Source organism: Hemicordylus capensis, chromosome 6, assembly GCF_027244095.1.
Source record: "Hemicordylus capensis ecotype Gifberg chromosome 6, rHemCap1.1.pri, whole genome shotgun sequence".
NCBI lineage: Eukaryota > Metazoa > Chordata > Lepidosauria > Squamata > Cordylidae > Hemicordylus > Hemicordylus capensis.
In genome coordinates this window covers 12,245,861-12,271,353 of record NC_069662.1, presented here as the reverse complement: position 1 = coordinate 12,271,353, position 25,493 = coordinate 12,245,861, and the positions used below count along the sequence as shown (strand labels likewise).

The 25,493-nt window shown below is 47.5% G+C and overlaps 2 protein-coding genes across 12 annotated transcripts in view; one reads left to right on the top strand and one right to left on the bottom strand.

Moving 5' to 3' along the window:
- The window catches only part of TEP1 (telomerase associated protein 1), a 77,697-nt gene extending 72,639 nt beyond the window's left edge, over nt 1-5,058 (top strand). For all 9 annotated transcript variants that reach the window (XM_053259017.1, XM_053259020.1, XM_053259019.1 and 6 more), the window contains 3 exons: nt 661-743; nt 3,420-3,524; nt 4,384-5,058. In XM_053259017.1, the coding sequence (XP_053114992.1) occupies nt 661-743; nt 3,420-3,524; nt 4,384-4,518 (323 nt within the window). In that variant the 3' untranslated portion in view covers nt 4,519-5,058. The remainder of the gene's footprint in view (nt 1-660; nt 744-3,419; nt 3,525-4,383) is intronic.
- A 123-nt stretch (nt 5,059-5,181) lies between these two features.
- Nucleotides 5,182-25,423, bottom strand: PARP2 (poly(ADP-ribose) polymerase 2). 3 transcript variants are annotated; one of them, XM_053259035.1, is made up of 19 exons: nt 25,257-25,423; nt 23,128-23,319; nt 22,920-23,041; nt 21,468-21,680; nt 19,322-19,453; nt 18,311-18,381; nt 17,413-17,463; nt 15,002-15,098; nt 13,871-13,946; nt 13,669-13,771; nt 13,429-13,588; nt 11,196-11,334; nt 10,774-10,837; nt 9,171-9,305; nt 8,947-9,080; nt 8,756-8,855; nt 8,564-8,662; nt 7,667-7,791; nt 5,182-5,828 (listed from the first exon to the last, which is right to left on the bottom strand). In XM_053259035.1, exons 2-19 carry the CDS (start codon nt 23,274-23,276, stop codon nt 5,669-5,671), a joined length of 2,130 nt encoding a protein of 709 aa, XP_053115010.1. In that variant the 5' UTR covers nt 23,277-23,319; nt 25,257-25,423; the 3' UTR covers nt 5,182-5,668. The 3 variants fall into 3 exon arrangements, with proteins under 3 accessions (XP_053115010.1, XP_053115009.1, XP_053115011.1); XM_053259034.1 differs by lacking the exon at nt 25,257-25,423 and adding an exon at nt 24,670-24,755; XM_053259036.1 differs by lacking the exon at nt 25,257-25,423 and having other exon boundaries at nt 22,901-23,041; nt 23,128-23,265.
- Nucleotides 25,424-25,493: the final 70 nt, after the last annotated feature.

Sequence of the window (25,493 nt, the reverse complement as noted above, 5' to 3'; positions counted from 1 at the left end):
GGAGGCAGTGTCCTTCTAAGGCGTGCACACATGCGCACACTCACAAGTTTGTTTTAATGTCCGCTCAGTTAATTTTAGATCTCGCTCAGGTTGAATCAGGAAGGCCCCACTGAATGCATGTATGCGCACGCTGAACAAAGCTCATTCTGCACACAGATGGAAAAAATTAGAGAGGACACAGCTTGGACGTCTTCTGGTCTAACCCATGTGCAGAGCATCCAACTGTTATAGTATCCCTGACAGGTGGCTGTCCAGCCTGTTTGAAAACCTCCGCCAAAGAGCCCACCTCTGCTTGAGACAGAGTGTTCGTGGCATAGGTGGGAAGAGGAACCGGAGGTGGTTGATTGGTAGACACTTGACGGAGCAGCAGTGGCTGACTGACTGGGCAAACTTCTGCCTGCATCTTAATGGCATCTTTGCACAAGAGCCCTCTTGTGCGAACCGGGTTGTGCAACAGACAGCCCTTATTTCCAATGGCCGTCCCTTGTGTACCTTCAGCTGCACGATCTGGCCCGCTTGCACAAGGGGACTCTGGTACAAACAGGTTGTTCAAGTGCAGATGGAAGATGGTGCAGGGGCTGGTCTGAAGGCAGGAGGGAGAGAACTGGGGCGAGGTACGTGTGGGGAACCCCATTTGACATTGGCCTTCCTTTGTGGCAGAGAAGTCTCTGCTGTGTGGAGACTCTGAAGGAGCCCTCTGGACTCGGAAGCTGTGGGAGACTGATGCGTGGCAGAGGAGGAAGGTGAGTCACAGGGAGGGGAAGGATCTGTAACCAAGGAGGCTCCCTCGGGGCTAGAGAGCCAGCGTGGTGTAGTGGTTAGAGTGCTGGACTAGGACCGGGGAGACCAGAGTTCCAATCCCCATTCAGCCATGATACTTGCTGGGTGACTCTAGGCCAGTCGCTTCTCTCTCAGCCTAACGTACTTCACAGGGTTGTTGTGAAAAGAGAAACTCAAGTATGTAGTATACCACTCTGGGCTCCTTGGAGGAAGAGCGGGACATAAATGTAGTAGTAGTAGTAGTAGTAGTAGGTAGTCACTGGAGGGTGGGTGGGGAGACATTTTCCAGTGATGCGTTTTGTGGAGCTGCACAATGGAATCATGCAACTCCGTCTGCGCCGTTTTTGCACAGTGGAGTAAAGGGCTCTTGAGCAAAACACTCTGTTGAAACGCGGGCAGGCGTTTCCAGCTGTGGAAAGAGCTGGGCTCTTCAGTCCTTCATGAGTTTTGGGGCTGACCCAGTCCCCACTGAGGGTCTCCCTCAGAGTTCATTAAATCTGCTGGTTGGAAGGGGAAGGGCAGAGTCTTCATGTTTGGGAGCAAAAAATGCAAAGGGTGTTTTTTTAATCTTACATTTTACAGTTTATTTTATTATTATTTTATTTATTGAATTTCTATACTGCCTAATATAGAAACCTCTAGGCTATCTGGTAGGGATGTGCACAAATTGATTTTTTGATTCAATTTGTGCCCAAATTGAATCACCCGATTTATTTATTTTTTGGTCCAAATCTATCCCCCCGAATCACCTAATTTGATTTGGATCAATTCAGACCACTTATAAAGGTCCTAGGATCACCAAATTTAGGTGGTGGTAGGACCCCATTGGTGCCACCTACCACCCAAATTTCAAGGCAGCGGGGCACTTGGTTGATTTTTTTAGTTTGTACTGATTTTGTGTATTTCCACCATAGGAAATAATGTATATTTTGTATATTTCCACCATAGGAAATAATGGGGATTTGACGTTGTCCTATCCTAACGCTAACATGGCTCTCCAGCTTTCTTTCTTTCTTTTTGGAAAAAGTTAAGCTCTAGCCTTTGTAGAAGTAGAGTTATGGAGCAAAATGTGTGGTCACTATTTTTCAAGTCTTTGGATTCTTTGGCGTATAACTTTTCCTCATAATGAATCCCTATGAGGATTCATTGCACGCCTTCATTTCTTCTGTTGATTTTGACTGTCATTGGACATTGTCAACTGCCATGTGTCCACTACCCTCCCCCCCCAGGGGGACTCAGTTTATTTCTTTAGGATTTTTTAAAGTGTTCATATTCTTTGGTGTCTTCATTACACACCTTCATTTCTTCTGTTCATTTTGACCCCAATGCTTTGCAGGTGGGGATGGGGATTGAGTGGCATCCCTTGTGCCAACTACCCCCCAACCCACTGGGTACTCAGTTTATATTTTAGGAATTTTTATGTTTGCATTTATTTTTGCATTTTTATATTTGCATTTTTTATAATTTTTGAGGTGTTTAGACTCTTTGGTGTGTAACGAATCCTCATAGGGATTATGAGGAAAGGTTATTAGACACCAAAGAGTCTAAATACTTGAAAAAATTCCAAGAACATAAACTGAGTAGTACCCCACTACCTTGCGTGTGTGTGTGTGTGTGTGTAGTTGGCACTGTCCAAAGAGTCAAAATGAATATAAGAAATGAAGGTGTGTAATAAATCCTCATAGGAATTCATTGAGGAAAAGTTATTATACACCAAAGATCCCAAACACTTGAAAAATAGTGACCACACATTTTGCTCCGTAACTCCACTTCTACAAGGGCTAGAGCTTAGCTTTTTTTTTTTTTTTTTTTTAATGAAGGCTGGGAATCTGGGGGAATTAACTGGAGGAATCTCAATCTCAAATCAATTTGAATCGTGCATGATTCGATTTGTACCTGAATTTAACAAACGGACCACAGGGGTGATTTATTTTGTCTCCAAATCACCTGAAACAGCTAGATTCGGGTACAAATAGATTTGTACCTGAATCAATTTACACATCCCTACTATTTAGAACCAAGAACCTTGCCTCCGTTTTGTGTGCTGCTTCTATTTTATTTTTAAATATATTGGCCGACATACTGCATATTGTTAGGTGCGCTTATGCAGCTGCACAAGTGCGAAAATTGTGCAAACAAGAGTTCCACGACAGTACAGCTGTTGGGAATAGTGTCCATACTGTCGTACAACTGCATTTTTGAAATGTTTGCGCTTGTGCAAGAGCGCACTTGCACAACTGTACAAATGTTACATTGCAATGTGCACGTAAGGTCCAGCATTTCAGATGATGAAACTGGCCCAAATTCCCTTTTGCGTTGTCCATGCATAATGTCTAGGGTGTCTTTCTGAATGTGCCCTTATGCTCTAGAGCAGGGTTGGGGAACCTTGGCCCTCCAGCTGTTTTTGAACTACAACTCCCACCATCCCCAGCCATTGTGGCTGGGCATGATGGGAATTGTAGTTCAAAAACAGCTAGAGGGCCAAGGTTCCCCAACCCTGCTCTAGGAGCTTGGACTTCAAACATGTGAATCTCTGGGGTAAAGGAGGTGGTGCACACCCATCCAATATTCTCCCGCCTCCCCTGGTCACCTTTCCCAGCAATTTTAACCTTGGTGTGTGTCTGCCTGCACTTCTTTAGATTCACAGTGACAAAATCACAGCGCTGCATGTCCTTGGAGACAGGTTTGTAACGGCATCTCATGACCAGGATGTGAAGATCTGGGATCACAACACAATGAAGCTGGTGAGTGACTGCATGGGATGGAGCCCGAGGCCTCTGAGAGCTGTCTTTGCCCCCTATTTCAGTGCTCTCGAGGGTGTGTGTGTGTTTTACTTCATTTGTTGCCTTTCTGGAGTGCCCACATGGCACATGTAGCAAACATCTGCACTTCAAACCACGTTATCCAAACAGGTTTACATGACAGTGCTCCCTCCTGTTGGTTTCTGACTTCCTGTCCAGCAACCTGCATAGCTAGTCCCACCACCCACCTCTGCTGTCCACCCAGGTGGCTGTTGGGTGTTCTTGCAAGGTCCAGGCTTGGGTCAAAGAGTCACATTTGGCTAGTGCAGGGCTGTACAACTTTGGCCTTCTGCAGCTGTTGAGAATACAGCTCCCATCATCTCCGACTACTGTCCACTGCGGCTGAGAATGATGGGAGTTGTGGCACAACAGCCTGGTCTAGGGGCTGGGAGTGCTCTCTTGGAGGGTGGGAAAGGATGGCTCCTTTTCTTTATCTCCCTGCTCATGCCCTGTCTTGACCAAGAACCTTGCCATTTCTTCCTTCCTCCATCCCAAGTTGAACGTCTCACCACTGTGGCCTAGTTCTTGTGGAGGAAGTGCCCCTGTGCCCCTGGACGGCCGTGTTCCCAGATGTTCTTGAATACAACTCCCATAATCCCCAGCCAAAGGTCATTGCAGCTGGGGATGCTGGGGGTTGTAGTGAACAACACCTGGAAATCTGTTAGAGGGAACAGTGTTGGGTGGTACCACTTCAGCCTGCAGGCAGCAGCTCCCACCATCCCATGCTGCTCCATCCTGACGAACAAAATGCAATGACAGCTCTCTTTCTCATTTCCTCCCCCGGCTTCTCTCTCGATTACAGCTGGGCCAGTTCCGCTGCCGTGCCCCCATTTCCCAGCTCCAGCCTTGCCCCACGTCTAATTCGTTGCCCCTCTTCATTGTGGGTGACACGCTGGGCAACATCTACTTCCTGGAATGGGGCTCCATCAGCGTTTGAGCCATTTCCCTAAGTGAGCACCAGCCTCTCTCCTCGGGTGTATCTGGTGCCTCTCCTTGCCAGTCATGGAAACACAAATGCAGCTGTTTCGTTAACAACAGTTTGGGCCTGTCCGCTTGGCAGATTACAGCTGGGGAGAAGGAGAACAACTCTTGGATGACTGCTTGGTGGACTTGTTGTGGGCCTACAGTTGCTTAGTAACAGTAACGTTCTCAAGCCCTGCTACTCAAATGTGGATGAGATAAAAATGATATTGATCGTATTCCGAGCCCGGTTGGAGATCAGACCTTATCAAATCAATTTTTGTAATTCGAGAGAGAGAGAGGAAGGCTTTAGTCACAACTTAATCTTCTGTTTTCCTCTGAAGAAAAATACTTCTGTTTTGATTCTGTGTACGTGGTCCCCACCCCACCCTGACTGACTTCCAGTCAGTTATATCCCTTCCTTTGCTTATCCTCACAACCCATCAATGAGGAAGGCTGAGCTGTTTAAGTCTTTCAGGACTCTGGAGGAATAATTAGATTAAAAAAACACACCTGATGTTTTTGGCTCTTTTTTCCTCTCTGCACAGAAGCTGCAGGACTAATCACTTTGGGATGGGCTGGGGGTGCATCCAGTCCAATAGTGAAGAAGAAGAAATCCACACACACCAAAGACAATAGATTCTGTAGCTAACTGTCAAGCAGCAAATTCAATATAATTCACCTTGTCAGTCAATGTTAAATTAGCTTTTGGGAAATCAAGTGGAGTGGTTCATTTGCTTTGTTTCCAACAGAATAATTATACCTTACATAAACAGGAGAAAACATGTACAAGGGAAAGCTTTAACCGGCAATTAGCTTTCATTAGGCTCCCTGCTCAGCCACTACCTGTGCAGGATGAAACCGGTTTATCTGCCATTCACTTAAGAGGCCAGTAGCATAGATCACATTTGATGGAAGTAGCAAGGACTTTCTGAGTTGCATTTGGGTTCAGTTCAATTCTGTCTCCATATTGGCAAGTCTGTTAGAGAAACGAGTTGCAGTCTTGGACTCTGTCTGCCAGGGGTTGGGTCCTTAATAGTCTCAAGTTGAAGGCACTTGAAGCATTGGAGTGGGTAGAGGAAACCCTGCTTGGAGTTGATGTCCGTCAGGAAATTGTCTGTTGCCTCTTACCAGAGCTGAGTAAAATTGAAGTGCACCTTGAGGAGGTACTTCATGCGCACCTGCCGTGGGTCGTAGACAATGAACTCGTTGTAGTTCAGGGTGTAGCCCTGGGGGTTCACTACCCCAGTTTCCACAGCTGGACCCATGGGAACTATAGCCCCGTGCCTGCCAGTGAAGAAAAGAGACGTCACCAAATGGCACCCATGTCAGAAGAGTCACACACAGCCATTGTATGCCTGGAGCGGGCCTGCTCAACTTCAGCCCTCCTGCTGATGTTGTCCTACAACTCCCATAATCCCTGGCTACTGCGGTGGGGGATTGTGGGAGCTGGAGTGCCCAAGTTGAGCAGGCCTGACCTGGAGGGACTCTAGCTCAGTCACAGAGCACCTGCTCTGCATGCAGCGAGTCTCAGGTTCAGTTCCTGGCCTCTCCAGGTAAGCAGAGCTGGGGAAAGGTTTCATCTCAGACCATGGAGAGCAGCTGCTAGTCATTGCACTGTACACAATGCTGGGCCAATGGTCTGACTCAGTGTAAGGTGGCTTCCTATGTTCCTCATTTACACCCCAGCAAAAACACCCAGGCCTGCTTGAGATACATGTGACAGAAAAATACACATTTTTACTTGACAAAAATGGGGCCTTTGATCGCAAGAGATCTAGTGAATATTTGCCACAGACCTCAGTCCTCCTGCTGATGTTGGACAAGTCCCATAATTCCTAACTATTGTCTTCTGCGACTAGGGTGATGGAGGCTGTAGTCCCACAACAGCTGGAGGGCTGAAGCTGTGCTGCCTTGCCAAAGACAAAGCCTCTCTGCCCTCGGTGCAACATTTCCCAACCTTAGGAGTTCCCAGATGATGATGGACTACAACTTCCACCATAATTGGAAGGTCATGGCTGGGGGTCATGGGAGTTGTGGGCCGACCACAACTGGGGAGCCAAGTTTGGGATCACCTGCTGTGGTGGAAAAGAGTGGGGGGTGGATCAATGGCATGAACATATTTCAAAGGCCTAAAAACAAAGGGATAACAACTTACACAGAGCCATGCACATGCTGCTGCTGAGCGGTACAAAGACCAAGAAGTGCTGCATTCTGGATCAACTAGATGTGTGAGCACTGCAAGATCTTCCCCTCAGGGGATGGAGCTGCTGCTTGAGGAAGAGAATCTAGGTTCCAAGTTCCCTCCCTGGCAGCATCTCCAAGATAGGGCTGAGAGAGACTCCTGCCTGCAACCTTGGAGAAGCTGCTGCCAGTCTGTGTCGACAATACTGAGCTACATGGACCAAGGGTCTGACTCAGTACATGGCAGCTTCCTATGTAACTATGCACACTCCTGCATCTTGATGTCTTTTTAGCCTACTTTCGGTAAGGAAAGGGAGCTTTCCAAGTGTCTCTATGTCCTTGTAAACTTGACAATACCTGGATTGATTTGGACCTGTGCCAGCTGGCCAACTTGTGAAGATGGTAATTATCAATTAAGATTATAGTGAAAAGAAAATACTACTACTACTACATGTTTGTATACTGCTTTTGAACAACATTTCCAAAGTGGTTTAGAGAAATAATAGATAAGATGGTCCCCTGTCCCCAAAAGGCTCACAATCTAAAAAGAAACATGAGAGGCACTAGCCACAGCCACTGGAGGGATGCTGTGCTGGGGATGGAGAGGGCCAGTTGCTCTCCCCCAGCTCAATAAAGAGAATCACCCCTTTAAAAAGGTGCCTCTTTGCCCAGTTAGCAGGGATTCGTTCTTACCAGAGCTTCTGATTTAGATCATGCAATCTGTTCTTTCTAGACAGAGCAGCAGCATTAGCGCTCAATGCAAGACCCCACCTATTGGAGCTTTTACACAGCCCCCAATGTGGTTTCTGAGACTTTCAGGCATTACCCACCCGGCTTCCAAACCCATCCTTACTGCCTTGAGGACTAGAAGCATTTAAATGCATCTTTAAAGGGTCTTACTCAAATCAAGCAACTTTCCTCTCATTTCCCCCCAAACTCACAATGTGGCTCTGTTGGCCGGGGATGGAGCCAGCTTCCCGAGCCCTTTGGTGCTATGTTTGCTGGCCAGCAGTTTCTCCGCCTCGGGGTTTGCCTGCAGCAGCTCGTTGCTTTCGCCCAGAGCCACCTGCAAAGAGGGGAGAACGTGAGCGCTGATTCTCATGAGCACATGTGTCACTCAATATTCGGCGTGGAGCAGCTGAACAGGTGCGTGGCCTGTGACCTTGTTCCTTTTAATTCAGCTTCAGCGGCGTGACCTGCAGCGAGCTGTTCATGAAAGGAAGCCCTCAAATGTCACAGAGCTGAGACCGGTTTGGCCATGATTCCTCTTAGCTGATGTGAGAGCCTGATCACTAGTTACAGGAAACATTTAGTTGCAGCTACTGAATGAAAGGCTCACATTTTCACACAAGGATGTTTGTTGTTGGCTCTGTTGAGTGAATATTCACGAGATAACCTTTTTTCTTGAGTTGCTTATTAAATGGGGTTGCTTTTCTCTCTTATCAGAGTTTAGCTGAGGGATCAAATCATATTTTGAATGAGAATTATGTGAACATGCAGACCATTCTAGGAGGTTCACAAACTGTTGCTCAGCACTGTAACTGCAATAGGGAAAGGATAATTTTGGATGCCTCCTCTTTCCAGGAAGTCTTATGTGCCACCCTAAAATGTCCCTGAAGGTTGTGCAGTGCTTGGGGACATATTTCCAGCTGGCACAGAGGGCTTCCTGGGAAACGGGAGGGTGCCAAATATTGCCACTTCCCAGTGCTCCAGTGCTGTTAGGAGCTTCTCCCTGCACCAATGTGCCCTTGTCCTCTCTGTCAGTCACTGTTAGAATGTTGACCAGTGTCTGTCTGGTGTGGAACAGGGATCAGTTGTCAAAGGCATCCAGATCTCACCTCTGAAAGCAAGAGCAGGCCGATGTCTTTCTCGCGGGTGGTGAAGCAGTAATTGGCGCTCTTGGAAGACATGTCGGCAAAATAGATCCCTTTCCCAAACTTGAGAAATGAAGAACAGAGAGAAGAAATGTAAGCAAGAGGCTTAAGAGGCAGGCACAACAGGGAAAGTGGAATTCCCAGTGGGAGACTCACCATGTAGCCAGTAACAGGCGCCTCTGGCGGTGCCACCCGCAGCCCCTGGCTCAGGATCCCTGCCCAGTTGCCTAGGCGGGATCCATGCCACAACAGCATCCTGCAGAGGTAAAAAAGCATGAGAAGAAAGACTGGGAGTGCAGCCCGCTTTTTAAATCTTCTATCCCATCTGCCCAGTTCCTTCCACTTACCGATTGGGGAGGTCAGAGCGGAAGGCCAAGTCGGGCCCGGAGTTCTCCTTGTTGAGCACAAAGGCCTCCATCAGGGTCATCGTGTAGTCCTTGTGGGTGGGGGCATGTGTGGACAACAGGTAGCGTTCCAATATCTGGGAAGAATTGGAAGCAAGCATGGGCGCCGTTTCTAATGGGGTCCTCCTAAGCAGGGGCAAGGCCTCCCCATTTCCCCCCACACCCACCTGGAAGTCGGGGTTGTCCCTCTCCAAGGGCTGAAGCTCACAGCCCAGGCCACGGTAGCTCCGGTCTAGTGGGTTCTCCAGGTGCGGCTGCTCTGACCGCACCAGCTTGATGGCAATACGGATCTCGCCAAGAGCCTTGGGAAGGACAAGGAAGCCCGGAAGGAGCGTCACACATCAGCCAGCAGAGACAGATGCATAGCCCAGTGGAACAGATTTCCTTGCAGTTGAGCTGGACCCGCTTCCTGCAAAGTCACCCCAGTGGTGTCCAAAATGCAGCCATAGGGCTTAACATGAAAGCAAAAAGCAAGGCCACAGAGTGTGGGGACAGGAGCGTGAGTGTGTGACAGCAGGACTTGCGCCTGGGCTCTTAATTACAGGATTGCACCCTTTCAGATGTGAGACAGTAATTAAGAGTACCTCTGAGGATATGCAGAATAGGGCTGCTCTCACAATGATAACCTGAGTAGGATAAGAGTTCGACCCAGCTTCGAGAGCTGTGTGCACTCCCCTGGTATTTGGTTGTCAGCCAAAGCTGAGGTCGGACGAGGGGGAAGTGATCATGTGGAAGGCGGGCACAGGCTCTGATGGCGCCATCCTACCCAGCATATTACTGACAGTGGAGAAAGTGCTGCTGGAGCCTGGGCCCGCCTCCCAGACGATCACTTCCTTCTCCCTAGGTTTTTGACGGCAACCCAACATGGGGAGTGGGCGTGGCTTTAATTCACAAATAGTCTCTGCACAGCTGGAAAGAGGTTCTAGGGCAAAAGGACAAACTTGAAGCCCAGCACTTCTTGCTTTAGAACAAAGACTCCCAACCTCAGACCCCCAGATAATGCTGGACTACAACTTTCATCATTCCGGGCACAATGGCCTTCATGGTGGCTGGAAATGATGGGAGTTGTAGTCCAAGAGCACCCGGGGACCCAAGGTTGGGAACCTAGTTCTAGAGAATTAATGCTACCCTTAAGACGGCACCTGCTTCCACACACTCTCCGGTCCAAACATTTTAGGCCTCTGGAAATAATGCTTTCCTTGCCACTTGTATGAGGGTCAAGGTTCACAGGGTTCTGTGGTGTAATTGTTAGCACTCTGGACTCTGAATCCAGCGATCAGAGTTCAGATCTCAGTGGAACCTGTGTTTTGAGAGGAAAGCTGGTCTGGTGGGAGCAAGTCTGACTTGTCCCCTTAGCTAAGCAGGGTCTGCCCTGGTTGCATATGAATGGGAGACTAGAAGTGTGGTCACTGTGAGATACCCCGCTCAGGTGATGGAGCCGCCGCTCGGGGAAGAGCATCTAGGTTCCAAGTTCCCTCCCTGGCTTCTCCAAGACAGGGCTGAGAGAGATTCCTGCCTGCAACCTTGGAGAAGCCGCTGCCAGTCTGTGAAGACAATACTAAGCTAAATAGACCAATGGTCTGACTCCGTATATGGCAGCTTCCTATGTGCCTGTAAGGCCCTGCTGCCCCCTGTTGTTCCAGTTGGGGGCTAGCAAAACTGGTGGACTGATTTCTCACAGGGCTGAGAAGCCATTTCTTCATGTGATTTAGCACTCTGTCTAAATATTCAGGATCCCCCAGGTCTGCCATCACGCTGAGCCCTTCTCACCTCCAGCAGCTGGGTCTTCTCTTGTAACTCCTGTAGTGTGTTTATCAGTGGGGGAGTTCTCAGCCTGCAAAGGGGTGGGTAGACAGGAAGACCAGAGACTTATGAGAAAACACAGATCTACTTGCGAGAGAGAGTGTGTGTGTGATTTTGCACAAAAAACATGACATTGATTCAATTAGAAAAGGATGTCGTCCCTGCAAAACAAAGGATATGCCGGGCAATCAGGAATGGGGAAAGTGCGTATTCCATTGTTACCACTGCAGACCTGGAAAGTGGGTTGAGACGTACTGAATGTGGAGGGAACAAGACAGGACCAAAAGGTTACTGAGGAACTTGAGAAATGGGCTGAAAGTCACGGGGCCCCTTCTCCCAAACTACTGGAAGCTCAGGTGTGGGGGCTGTCCCCAGACCAGCACACTAACCCAAAATCGTGGGGTATCCGAGTGTAGAATTCATTGCAGGCCTCTAGCAAGGCACGGCCAGTCTGCTTTTTCTTCAGACATGCCTCCACCTTTTGCAGCGACTGGTATCCGGCCCGGATCTGTTCCGCCGTTAACTTTCCTATGGCAGGGATGAAATGAGGTCCCTGGTTTTAGATGGCGTAAAGTTACAGTCTCTTAATAAATCCCACATTCTGCACATCTTTCTGAAGCTCAGCATTCTCTGCCCCACCCCACATTCCCCCCCCCAAATGAATGAGTACACCTGAAAACAAAGTTCAGAAAAGACCTTGTGTGAGAACTAAGCTTTATACAGAATCACCTAGCAATTTCCTTCTTATTTTCCATCTTTCACAATAAAATTCCACAACAGCAGCAACTTCTCAGCATTAGCTTCTAATATTTAACAGCCACAACCTATCGCCAGCGACCCGAAAACAAAACATCAATTGAAAATAAAATGGCTAATATTATAATGCCCTTATACAAAACTATGGTGCAGCCACACCTGGAGTACTGTGTACAATTCTGGTCACCACATCTAAAAAAGGACATTGTAGAAATGGAAAAGGTGCAGAACAGGGCAACCAAGATGAACAGGGGCCTAGAGCACCTTCCTTATGAGGCAAGGCTGCAGCACCTGGGGCTTTTTAGCTTAGAATAAAGATGACTGCAGGGAGACATGATGGAGTTCTATGCAATCATGCATGGTGTGGAGAAAGTGGAGAGAGAGAGATTATTCTCTCTCACACATCACACTAGAACCAGGGGTCATCCCATGAAATTGATTGCCAGGAAATCTAGGACCAACAAACTGAAGTACTTTTTCACACAACGCATAATCCACTTGTGGAATTCTCTGCCACAAGATGTGGTGACCTCCAACAACCTGGATGGCTTTAAGAGGGGTTTGGATAACCATGGAGGAGAGGTCTATCATCGGCTATTAGTTGGAGGGCTACGGGCCACCTCCAGCTTCAAAGGCAGGATGCCTCTGAGTCCCAGTTGCAGGGGAGTAACAGCAGGAGAGAGGGCATGCCCTCAACTCCTGCCTGTAGGCTTCTCAGGGGCATCTGGTGGGCCACTGTGTGAAACAGGATGCTGGACTAGATGGGCCTTGGGCCTGATCCAGCAGGGCTGTTCTTATGACCAAAAACATCCGGGGGAGTATCCAAACTGCTTAAAAGCCATAATATAAAATTACACAAAAAAGAAAAGAAAGAAGCAGAATGATATACAGTCTGAGAAAAAGGTGAAAGCTATCCAAAATAACGGAGCCAATGACAGATATTACTGCCATGACAGTAAGGCCCCCAAGAACACCCACCTAGCTCAGCATTGCCTACCCTGACTGGCAGGGGCTCTCCAAGGTTTCAGCAGGAGTCCTCCTGGCCCTCCCTGGAGATGTCAAAGATTGAGCCAGGACCGTCTACATGCAAAGCAGATGCTCTACCTCTGAGCTATGGCCTCGTACCTGAAGGCCAGGGGGTCACTGTGGCTGAGGATGATGGCAATCCACCATCCAACCTTTATTACCTTCTGTGACCAGTATGCATCACAATAAGCCATGCAGAACACAATAAAGCCATCTGCAGCAGTCTAAATTAGCACAAATAACACATTCACCTTGTAAACAAAATTATTCCTGTATGATCCTTAAATTTACTTGCTTATTTCAATAAACTGCAGTAAGGGGAGTCTTTATAATTTCATGGTGAGTTTTATATGCTACAGCACAGAATTTCACAACACTAAAAGTTATGCATGCATTCTTGTCGGAGAGAAGATACAACACATAAGTTTCCTCTGACCTACCCGGTAATTCAGACAAAAGAAGAGTTACCAATTTGCTATGTGGGTTACTATAACACACAATAAAGTAAAATATGCCCTATGGTTTCTACTTCTCCTAATTCACACAGGCATTTATATAAATGATAAGCTTGATTTTAAAAAAATCTATCCTCCAACCACACCGATGGAAAGATGTTGAATTGAGTTAAAGAGAAAACTTTCAAGATACTTAGGAAAATGATGGAAGTTGTAGTCCAACAACACCTGGAGACCCAAGGTTGGGAACCCCTGTATTATATAAATGGGGTTGGGGTCCATGGGTAAAATCTGAGGACCTGGAGGGTCTGCAGGTGCAGAGAGGTTGAGAACCCCCACCCTAAACTAAGATGAACACCTAAGACAGGAGGCTAGGGTCACATACCTAGAGGTGCTTTCTTGGTGTCATACTTCATCTCCATCACCATCTCCTCCATGGTGCGGATGTTGCAGATCAGCTCCACCAGGCCCTGCACCCGCAAGTCCAGCTGTGACACTGGCTCAGGACAGGAGGCTGTCCTCTGTGAAGCGGCTGCTTCTTCACCCTAGCAGGGATGCAGAAGATGAGCTTACGAGGAAGAGCACTCTCAGGCCCTAAACCTTCTCCCCAATCCAAAATACCCACATCTTCGTTGGCTTCGTAGTCCATGTGGAGGAGGTCATATTTGCCCAGAACCTTCTGGAAGCTGCTGCGCTTGGCCCACTCATTCTTGGTTTTATCCATGAACCTAAGATAGGCAGAGGGAAGAGACGGATCCCCTTGAGGGAGGCAAGGCACAGGGATGGGATGGGATGGGGAGTTCTCAAGGAGTTTCAGCTTGACTCACTTTTTGGTGAAGAGGTCTTTGGCTTTAGCTAAGTCTCCGGCACAGTTCACAAGTGAGTGCTGACCTGCCTTGCCCACTAGGAAGGAGACAGAAAGAAAATGATAATAAAAGAAGGGAAAGGGCAGGAAAAAACCACCAGAAGAACCTTATTCAGTCATAGAGGTCAATCACACAATCAAAAATTGTGTTCTACCTGGGTTTGGGAGCTGTGTGTGCTCCCAATTTTTGGTTGTGTGGAAGCAAGGTAGGAGGAAAACCTGGGTAGAATTGATTGTGTGTTAGCAAGGTAGGAGGAAACTCTTCTCGTCCTACTTTGATTCCACAAAACCGAAAACTGGGAGCACACACAGTTCCCAAACCTGGGTAGAACACAGATTTTGATTGTGTGAATGACCTCATAGTGTTGTATGAGAGTACAGATGTCTGTATACTCATACATATTTTATGTAAATGACTGTACTTGCTTTATTTTAAAAATGAACCTGGGTACAGGCCCCTAGTATGCATGGTGCGGATGGCAGTACATGTGTTCAACATCATGTGTGAATAGAGCGAAGGGTGTTGGGGAGAAAGAGTCACTTCTTAGATCTAGGGAGACAACCCAGGAGTCCTTGCTGAAGGGCATATTTTCTACAAGTTTGAACTTGGGGAAAACACTAAAAAGAATGAGATCTGCTCTTCCTTGCCAAGTCAGAACAAAGAACCATCCAGCCTAGGACTTCTCCTCTGACAGCAGGCAGTCGGATTCCATGCGGTTCACTAGCAGGGCCCTAAGGCAATGTCTTTCTTCTGTTCTTTGTCTATGGACAATCGCCCTTTGCTAACCAGAACTTTACTGCCACTCAACTTGGCAGTGCCATCTTCAGATATTGTACCTAATGGCCACTGACCAATCATCCTCCACAAATGTATCATCTTATTTTTTTAAGCTATTTACATGAATGGCTTACGACATAATTTGGCAAAACTTTACTTTCACTTTGGCAAAACTTCACTTTCAAGTCAAAGGCTGTGGCTACCAAGGCAAGTTGGAGACCCGCTTGCTTTAAAAGCCAGTCCCCACCACTTTGGTAAACCCCCTCCTCATGCCTTTGCAATGACTCAGATTCCAATTCTCCACCCGGGACTCACCCCGCCCCCAGCGCATCCAGACGCTGTAGCTCCTGGCGTCATCCTCCTCCAACAACTGGATGATGTAGTATTTGTTGTTGTTGAACTGGAGGTTTGTCTGGGAGGAACCAAGAAGACACAGGCAGGATTAAAAATATATACACAGATTGTACTTTGCCCCTTATTTTCTCCAGTTATCTCACCTACCAACCTGGCCTAATTCCCCACTCAAGAGAATCTGCAGTGGGTGCAGGATCTTAGCAAATTACTCTCCAATTCCCTTGAATGAATCTTCTATGGACCTTTCCAGATGCTAATATATTCCAAAATTAGCTCAAATTCCCACGGAAAAAGAAATGGGGAACCCACACTAAGAAGAGGAAGGTCACATCATATTTGTAGTGCCTCCTGCAGCAATCAGTGAAACCGTCTTTTTTCAAAATATGAGAAAATATATATTTTTTTCAAAATATGTATGAGAAAAGATGGTTTTTCACAGATTGTTGTAGACTGCCAGCAGATGGTGCTAAGAAAATAACATAACATTCTTAGTGCGGATTGCCACCCTCCCCCTGCCTTGGTGATTTGAGCTGATGTTGGAAAATATCAGTGTCTAGAAGAGTCCTCTGTTAGATGATGTGATGCAGCCATGCATTCGGAAATGGGAGGTGTCAAGACAATGGACAAAATCCATTATGCAGCTGTTCTGCTGCTCTACAGGCTGCCAGTAGACCATCATTTTTTGGTGAAGAAGGCTCTGTCTTTATTTCATACTTGTAAAAAGGATTGAAGTTTGCATGCCCATGAACATCTAATTTCTCTGTGACTCTAGGCTTTTCCTAGAGGCACAGCTCGTGGTGGAGAGCTTGTTGAGAGTGTTGGCTCAGTGCACAGCAGCTGTGAAAAAGGCAAATTCCATGCCAGGGATCATTAGGAAGGGGACTGGTAATAAAAATGCTAATATTATAATGGCCTTATACAAATCTAACACTGTGTACAGTTCTGATCACCGTATCTTTAAGGAGGACATCATAGAACTGGAAAAGGTGCAGAAGAGGGCAACCAAGATGATCAGGGGCCTGGAGCAGCTTCCTTAGGAGGCAAGGCTACAATACCTGGGGCTTTTTAGTTTGGAAAAAAGGCGACTGTGGGGGGACATGCTAGAGATGTATAAAATTATGCATGGAGTAGAAAGAGTGGACAGAAAGAAATGTTTCACCCTCTCTCACAACACTAGAACCAAGGGTCATCCCATGAAACTGAAGGTCGGGAAATTTGGGACCAACAAAAGGTAGTACATAATTAACCTATGGAATTCTCTGCCACAGGAAGTGGTGATGGCCACTAGTTTGGATGGCTTTAAAAGGGGCTTAGACAAAGTTATGGAGGGCAAGTCTATGAATATGCTAATAGTCTGGTGGCTCTGAGCCACCTCCAGCCTCAGAGGCAAGATGCTGCTAAATACCAGTTGCAGGGGAGCAACATGAGAGAGGACGAGCCCTTACCCTGTGCCTGTGGGCTTCTTGGAGGCATCTGGTGGGCCACTGTGTGAAACAGGATGCTGGACTAGATACACCCTGGGCCTGATTCAACAGGGCTGTTATTATGTTCCTAGCTCTATGAACGCGCATTCCCCATGGTTTCCATTGGGAGAGTTTTTCTGCATTTTCTGGAACAATAATATATTTTGGAGGGATATGGATTTTGGATTTTTCTTGGTAGTCTGGGCAAGGTCTGGAACCCACCTGCGAAAATGGCATGTTTCTATCTTTTGGGGTTTAGTCTGGAAGTTTCATGTCAGTTGGTCAGTGAGGCCCAAAATGGTTTATATATCATAGACAGATACAGCAAATGGCTTGCAGTTTGCAAGCCAGCCTCTAGGCTGTATGACTCCATGGCATCTGTGACTGTAGTCTTTGTGTAGCTCAATGAGGTCTCATTCCCCATTGCCTCTAATGTGAGAGTTGGTCTGGTTTTTCCAGGGAAGTAATGAATTTTTCTGGAGGTTTGGATTTTTTTTGGTGGATGAAGTCTGGAACCCACCTGCAAAAGGTAGGTTTCTATCTTTTGTGGTTTGGGCTAGGAGTTTCTTGTCAATCAGTCAGTTAGTGAGGCCCAAGCAGCTTTATATTATTAATATTTGTACATGCCCACCAGCTCCCGCACCAAGGAAAGCGGATATGGCTCTCCCATCCTTATAACTTCAAAACTACCAGAAATTTCAGCCTAGATCTTCCCAGTCAAAATCCAACACTCTACTTCATGGTTCCTCAACTTCCTCAACTGGTAGCGGATGCTGGGAGCTGTAGTCCAAACATAGCCAGAAGGCTGCTGTTGAGTAGCCCTGCTCTAGATGCTAATATACCAGGGCTGTCCTCTGCTTTAACCACCCAGAGTCCCCTCTCAATGAAAGCTGGGTATCGTCCACTCACCTGGTTTAACATCACATCATAAACGTCTTCTCCGTCGCAATAAATGTGAGCCTGTTGTGGGTCAGAACATGGAGGGAAGGAACACAAAAGGGGTAAGAAAGAGAAAGAGAGAGAGAAATAAAGAGGTTATTTTCAGCACAAAGGTACAAGAGCACCAGGCCTCTAGCGGCCACAAACACTGTTCACCTGCAACGCTACTTCTGGGTTTCAGATGCTACATGGGCAGCCATTACCCAATGATGCTCTGAGTGCAAAGACTCACCATATGGGTCAAGGGGTTTTTAGGGGGACATGTGCAGTGATATGGTTAGAACTGCCAAATCCATAGAAGACAAGCTTTCCTAGTTAGCAACCAACTTGAAGGATGGAAGGAAGGACGGACTGGATGACAAGCCAACTCCTCAACCACCCCACAAAAGGTCCCATGACTATAGTCACTGCTCGCCCACGATCTTTTTATATACCAATCACTTTGCTTTTCAACCAAGTTTCCAAAGCTGTTTACACAGAAAACTAAAGAATAAACAAATAAGATGGCTCCTTGTCCCCAAAGGGCTCACAATCTAAAGAAGAGATATAAAGGTCAACACTAACAACAGCTACTGGAGGGATGCTGTGCTGGGGTTGGATAGGGCCAGTTGCTCTCCTCCTGATAAATGTATGAGAATCCCTGCTTTGAAAAGTGCCTCTTTGTTCAGTTAGCAGTAGGGGTTCCTAGTTGCTGGCCTCCGAGGTAAAGCTTGCCAAAGAAGAGCTATTGTGCCCTCCGTTTGAAATCCTGGAGGCAGCCGGCCGGCCACTGCTGACAGCCTGAGCTAGACTGACTCTTCTTGTTCTGACTCCCGTTCCTGCATGATTCCTCTTAAACTCTTCACATTCATGCAAGGTGGTGCCTTACTTTCCCCAGCTTGGCTGTGCATTCTGGATCCACAGGAGCTTTCCCCTTCACGATCAACGTCTTCACAGCCTCTAAAGGGAGATAAAGAGGCAGGTGAGAGCTGGGGTCCCCAATCTTAGGTCCCCAGATGTGGTTGGACTAGAGCTCCCATCATCCCTAAGCACAATGTGGGTGGGGATGATGGGAGTTGTAGTCCAACCACATCTGCAGACCCATGGCCACGAGGCCATGGGTTAGAGGGGCTTCTCAGGTTAGAGTCTCAGTTAGACTCAGGACACGGGTTAGAGGGTGTCTTGTAGTCCAGATGTTGGGCTACAACTCCCATCATGGCCTTTGGCTCTTGTGGCTGGGATGATGGAGCTGTGGCTCAAAAACATTCTGGGACCCAAGTTGGAGAACTCCAGAGTTAGGAACATAGGAAGCTGCCATATACTGAGTCAGACCCTTGGTCTATCTAGCTCAGGATTGTCTTCACAGACTGGCAGCGGCTTCTCCAAGGTTGCAGGCAGGAATCTCTCTCAGGAATCTATCTTGGAGATGCCAGGGAGGGAACTTGGAACCTAGATGCATCCCTTGAAGGGGAATATCTTACAGTGCTCACATGTGGTCTCCTATTCAAATGCAACCAGGGAAGATTCTGCTTAGCTAATGGGACAAGTCATGCTTGCTACCACAAGACAAGCTCTCCTCTACACAGGCATGGCTGTGTAGATTCTGAAATCTCACCCCACCAGAATGGACTTTGGCTCTGGTGAGCAGGACATAGCACCCTGAAAATCCTGGATTTTTTTTAAAGCACATTTTAAAGACTGTTCATACTTATACCCACGAAAGTGTGTGGCACAGTCCAGACCGAAGTTGCACAGACCCACAACAGGTATCCTACAAGAGGATGTGTATTTCCGTCCTTCTCCCTCGAGGCGGCCATCAGCCACTTGCAGAGACCCTGGGGATTGGTCTCTGGTTGGGGATTTCGGCCACAGGCTGACCTACCATTTCCTTGGCCCTTACCTGCGCCATCCCCTCCTCCCTGCGATGCTGGGGTGCCCGCTCTGTTCCGGGCCTTCTTTGCTGCCACGGGGCCTTCGGCAGCAGAGGAGCTGCTGCTGAGCTGGGATCCTCCATCCTCCGTCGCCGCAGCATCTGAGCAACAAAGAGCAGAATGCAAGTGGACTCCTGGGTCACTTATGCTGTGAGCAGAGCAGGAAGATGCCGGCTGGATCTGGACCACCGCCAGAGTTTCCTGCACTTCAGATACAACTCCTGGCACCGTCCAGGGCCTTCAGCATGGGAAGCAAGCCGGGCTCTCACAGAACCCTCCTTGGCTTCTCTTTTTCTGGCTCTTTTCTAAAGCTGTTCCATTCCAACCCCAGTAACTGCCTAGTGCCTCTTCCCACACCCTGCACAGCATTTGGTCTGTCTTCTGGTTGTCACACTAGAACCTGCTTCTTTCCAATCCTCTTACTGAGTCACTCCCAAGACTCCTGGGGCTTGACCTTTCAAGAGATGGGGGGGAAGGATCGATCCAGGGAAGGAGGGAGAGAGGGCTCAGTGGCTTCACAAGGCACTACTGAACTTGTAAAATTACTAGTAAAAGGGCTTGCAAACTGAACGACTTATTCCTCCGTGACTCTAGGCCTTTCCTAGCTGTATGAGATCTTATTCCCCAAGCTTTCAATCGGGAGACTGTTTCCACATTTTCCGGGACATTAATGAATTTTTGGAGGCTTTTGGTTTGGTTTTGTGGTAGTCTGGGTGAAGGCTGCGGTCTACCTGCAAAAATGGCATGCTTCTATCTTTTGCGGTTTGGTCTGGGAGTTTCATGCAAGTGAGTGAATGAGTGAGGCCAAAACAGCTTTCCGTTATAGATGCATGGTGTGGATGAAGTTGATGGGGAGATCTCTCTCTCTCACACACACACTCACACGCACAGTCCTATAAGAATATGGAATCACCCGTGGAACCTAAATGCTGTGAAATTCAGAACAGATAAAAGAAGCAGGTGTGGTGATGGCCAGCAATCCAGACACTTTTAAAGGGGAACTGGACAAATTCATGGAGAATAGGGCTATCAATGGCTACTAGCTATTGGATCGGGGGACATGCCCCTGAACATCAGGTGCTAAGGAAGACCAATAGGAGGGAGCAGTTGCCTTCTTTTCCCCACTTGGGGGCTTCCCAGATGCACCTGGTTGGTCACTGTGTGACGCAGGATGCTGGACTGGATGGGCCTTTGGCATGATCTAGATAGGTTTTCTTATGTTCTTAATTTCTGGACTTCTTGATTAATTTGTTTTCAGGAAGACCCTCAAGATATACCTGTTTTCCCAGGCTTTTAACTGATTTTTTTTTTAAATTTAGTGTGTTTTTATCTGTGCTTTTGGTTTTATCAGTATTATGAATTTTTGTTCTATACAGCTTTAATATTTGATGTGTTTTAATATGTACTCCACCTAGAGATGTTTGTATCAGTATAGAAGTATGATAAAAGAAATAAACTGGGCCAACTAATTAATCGTTCTTATCCATAGACAGCTTAATCCTACCTATTCAAACTTCTTCTTCCAAAAGGGGAGGAGAACACATGAATCTATGGAACACTTTTCAAAATGTAAAAAATTCCAGAAAATTGTTCCATACTTTTTTCTGTGGAAAATGTTCAATTTCTAAAATGGCATTATTTCACAAAATACGTCACTAACAATGAACAGATGTCAATGCCATATCAGTCAAGCTTAACAATTTCAAAATTGCAATTAATGTTTTTTCAAGCAATTACCCCTAGGAAGTGTTTGAGAGACTACATATATGTTTTATTGATTTGTAGACAGGAGAGAAATATGGAAGGGTTTTGGTTTTTAGTAAATATATAGGTCAAATAACATGCCAAATCAGAACACAATCTATTTAGGGCATCAGCAATTTTGTACAATACAGGGTTTTTTGAGAGGGTGGGGTGGGGGAAATATGCCGTTTATGAAACGATTAAATACATATGGGAAATTTTCCTGAAAACATTTTTGGGAAAAATTTCCAATTCAAAATTTTCCAGAAAACCCACATCTCTGCGGTCATTTACAGATCGCAACAGGCTGGGCCCTGAACTTAGCTTAAACATCCACATGCCCTAAAAGTATAAAAACCTGTATCCTCGTACCTGACTCCCTGCATTCCATCAGCCGTTCAAATCCGGTCCGGCTGTTGATCTGCACCATGCGAGTCGTATCCAACTTGTAACGTGTCCGGCCGACCGTTACTTCAACCGTGGGCTCTCTATTACCATTCCTTGCTGCCTGCAAGGCCAGGCAGGTGTCCGCGGGGTACGGAAGCCAGTCGCCTTTTTGATCGCCTTCCCACAGCCAGATGAAATCTGCACCCACCCAGGGCAGTGTAAGGGGCAGGGGAGGAAACAAGAATATTGGTAGCAATGTGGCAATGCAGAAGATGCTAATCTCTACACAGGGCTCAACTAGGGTGAGAAATGGGCAATCAGGGTGTCCTCAGAGGTACTCATGTTCCCTTTCCTGGCACTGCGCATGGCAATGCACAATAGAGGCCATGCTTTGTTTTAAGTCAATCTTTTAGCTTATTTTAGATTTAGCTTATTTTTAAATAAGCTAAATCACAGCTCATAACTCACAAAAAATAGAAAATGAAGTGCAATAAAGTAAAAATAAAATAAAATAAAGCTGATTTCTCAGCTGTCCTGCAGCCTTTCTGTGAGCACCTGGATAGTGCTCGCAGACTGATGCTCTACAAATCACAGTCCGAGAACCTCATGCCTAGCCTGCTCCTTGTGTTAGCATGGCAATGCTCATAAATGTGACTCCACAGCAGCAGTCTCCAGGGCCACAATCCATTCTATAACCTCAGGACTCTTCCAACTCATTTTGCTGCATGTGTAAACCAGCTCAAGACCAGATCAATGAATCATGCAGAGACTAGCAGAGAGCCTCCTCTGTGGCTGGGTCCTTTAGCTCACAAGAGCTCTTAACTGCTTAATAAGAGAGCTGGTGTGGTGTAGCGGTTAGAGTGCTGGACTAGGACCGGGGAGACCCAAGTCCAATTCCCCATTCAGCCATGAAACTAGCTGGGTGACTCTGGGCCAGTCACTTCTCTCTCAACCTAACCTACTTCACAGGGTTGTTGTGAGGAGAAACTCAAGTATGTAGTACACCACTCTGTGCTCCTTGGAGGAAGAGCAGGATATAAGTGTAAGTTCAAGTTCTTTAATGTTACAGCCACAAGCCAAAACTATAAATGTAATAATAATAATAATAATAATTATTATTATTATTATTAACATTTATATCCCGCTCTTCCTCCAAAGAGCCCATAGCGGTGTACTACATACTTAGGTTTCTCCTCACAACAACCCTGTGAAGTAGGTTGGGCTGAGAGAGAAGTGACTGGCCCAGAGTCACCCAGCTAGTACCATGGCTGAATGGGGATTTGAACTCGGGTCTCCCGGCTCCTAGTCCAGCACTCTAATCACTACAACAACCACTTCCTTGGGAATCCCTGAGCTAGTGGGGGCCCAACAGAAGTGCGATGCGCCAGGATTACACCTCCAAAAAGGGCACGACCTACCATCCCAAACCTCACTCACAGGAGTCTCGATCCTGGACAGCAGCAGCCACATGCGTTTCTTGCCCCGTCTGTTTATCCCGCTGCACCATCTCGCGCAGGTCAACAGAGGACTCCCCAATGCTGGCAGTGAGCTTTCCTGCCCTGCAGAAAGCACAGAACCCACATCACAGAAGCCTGGCCAACGACGACATGCCTTGTCCCGGGGATCAAAGGTCCCTCTGACTTACCTGGCCGCCTGGCTCAGGGCCTCACTCTGCTCAGGCAGGAATTGCTGCCAACCCTCACTGCTCTCCCACTCCCAGCGCAATTCCAGCTCGGCCCCCGTGGAGCTGGGCTCCCCATTCTGGGCCTCGGGGGCTTTTCGCTTCCGTCCCATCCAGGGCACGTGGAAAGGGCTGAGTGCCGTCCCTTGGAAAGACCTAAACAACATTGGAGAGTCACCTGGAAAGCCATAACTCAAACAGCAACTTTTGTACTCTTCATTAAGCTGGATCAATTGACACCGTCCACAACAAACTCTGCAGTTACACAGACACAAGTGCCAGGGAAATAGCAGCGCTAATCTATTGCTGCAAAGGGAATGAAGAACATCTTGGGGTACCTGAAGTACAAAGAGACTTTTGGTGGAGCTTTCATGGACAAGAACCGACTTGGTCAGATAATTTTAGTCATTATAATCAGCTTACATACTGCACGGCCCACTGTCATTCTAAGCGAGGTGCACACAGCCTGCGGAGTTCTACTCAAAAGCAAGTGGGCGCTGGTTGCATAGGCAGAGTGCTTCCATGCCGACTAAGCACAGCGTCAGATATTCCCCTCAGGGGATGAAGCCGCTCTGGGAAGAGCAGAAGGTTTCAAGTTCCCTCCCTGGCTTCTCCAGGATAGGGCTGAGAGAGATTCCTGCCTGAAACCTTGGAGAAGCCGCTGCCAGTCCGTGAAGACAATACTGAGCTGGATAGACCAATGGTCTGACTCAGTATATGGCAGTTTCCTATGTTGCGCCCATAATTTCCAACGGCAGCGAGCATCAGAACAGCAATGAAGCTGTGCTTAGTAGGCACGGAGCCCACAGCCAGCACCCACTTGCTTCTGAGTAGAACACAGCAGGGTGTGCACTTCTCACTTAGAATGATGGTGGACTCAGCAATACACATGTCATTATTTATACACTAGCAAAATAGTTCCAAGCGCTTTAAATAAAAACGGGACAAAAACAAGAAAGCGGTATGCTATCCTGAAGGGGCTCACAGTCTAAAAAGCACCACCACAAGGTAAGACACCCACAGCAGCCATGGTAGGGGACGCTGGGCTGGGCTGAAGCACAGTTGATCTTCTCCTGTTAAATGTAACAGAGTCTCTACTTTAAAAGGCTCAGTTAGCAGGAGTTAATTCATCCCAGTGCTCACCAACTTTCAGAGGATAACACATGCATCTACATGAGAGGGTACTGGTAACCTGCCACTTTACACCTGTCAAGATGTCCTAAGACTCTCTGTGGCTTTCACATATACGTATTCCAACCCACTCCAACACCTCCAGGGTGCATTTGAGCTCCAAGCATCCATAGATGCTGCTCCTGCAATTTTTTCCTTAAATTATGAAAGGGTGCGACTTAAAAAACATTGGGGCTTTTAAAGCAAACACCATAGCACATAGCTCTGCAATAAATTTAATCCCCCAAGCAAGACCTTATTCCCATCCATCCAGTAGCCCAATGCGGGGTACCCACCCATAGACCATGCCCCTTGTTTGCTAAAAGCTCTTTATACCTGATCCCGCCACCCATCAATAGGCGGGGCTGGCTGTGGCTGTCCAATAGTAATTTCAGAAATACACTTAGCACATGCTCAGAAGCATTCCTTTTTCCAATACAGCATAAAAGATAGAGAGGTGAACTTGGACGAGTTCAAATGCCTCCCTGCTCGGCCCTGGTGTGATCTGCCCCACTTACCAACTTCTCAGCCTCACCCACCATGCCACCAGAAGGTGCTTGGAAGAAAGGCCGATCAAAACGCAACAGGGCCAATCAATTAAAAAGTATTTCTTTACTCTAGGACTGAGCCTTGGCATTTAAAATGGCTCCTTCCGATGCCAAGCCCAGGGGACTCCGATTGCCTGAGTGGGCAGGCAGGTTTCCTCACCCCCCCCACAGACACCTCCCTTCCCGCGACGCTGCCTGGCTGGACACCCCCGGCTATACCCCATTCATCTGCAAGCAAGCTAATCTACACCCTCCAGCGTGCCCGATCTCTTCTCGAACCCTAACTCTGTGAGCAGAATCTTTGCAGCATTATTATTCTGCACCCCGCGCGGAGCATGCACGCTCCTCTGAAGGCTTCCCCCTCTTGCAACCCACCGAGCTGAGAGCCCTGCAGGGTCCCGCCGGCTGCTTAGGGACTCCAGCTGTAAACACACCGCCTTCTTCCCGGTTCCCCGCGCGCGCGCTCCCGGCGACGTTCCACGGGCCAACCCTTTCCCCTTGTATTTGCATACGCCCGAATTTGCATCCTACGTCTCTCCGAAACCCTGGGGGGCCCTAGAGGAGGGGGGCGGGGCCTGAATGGGCGGGCGCTCGCTGGCCCATCTCTCCTGG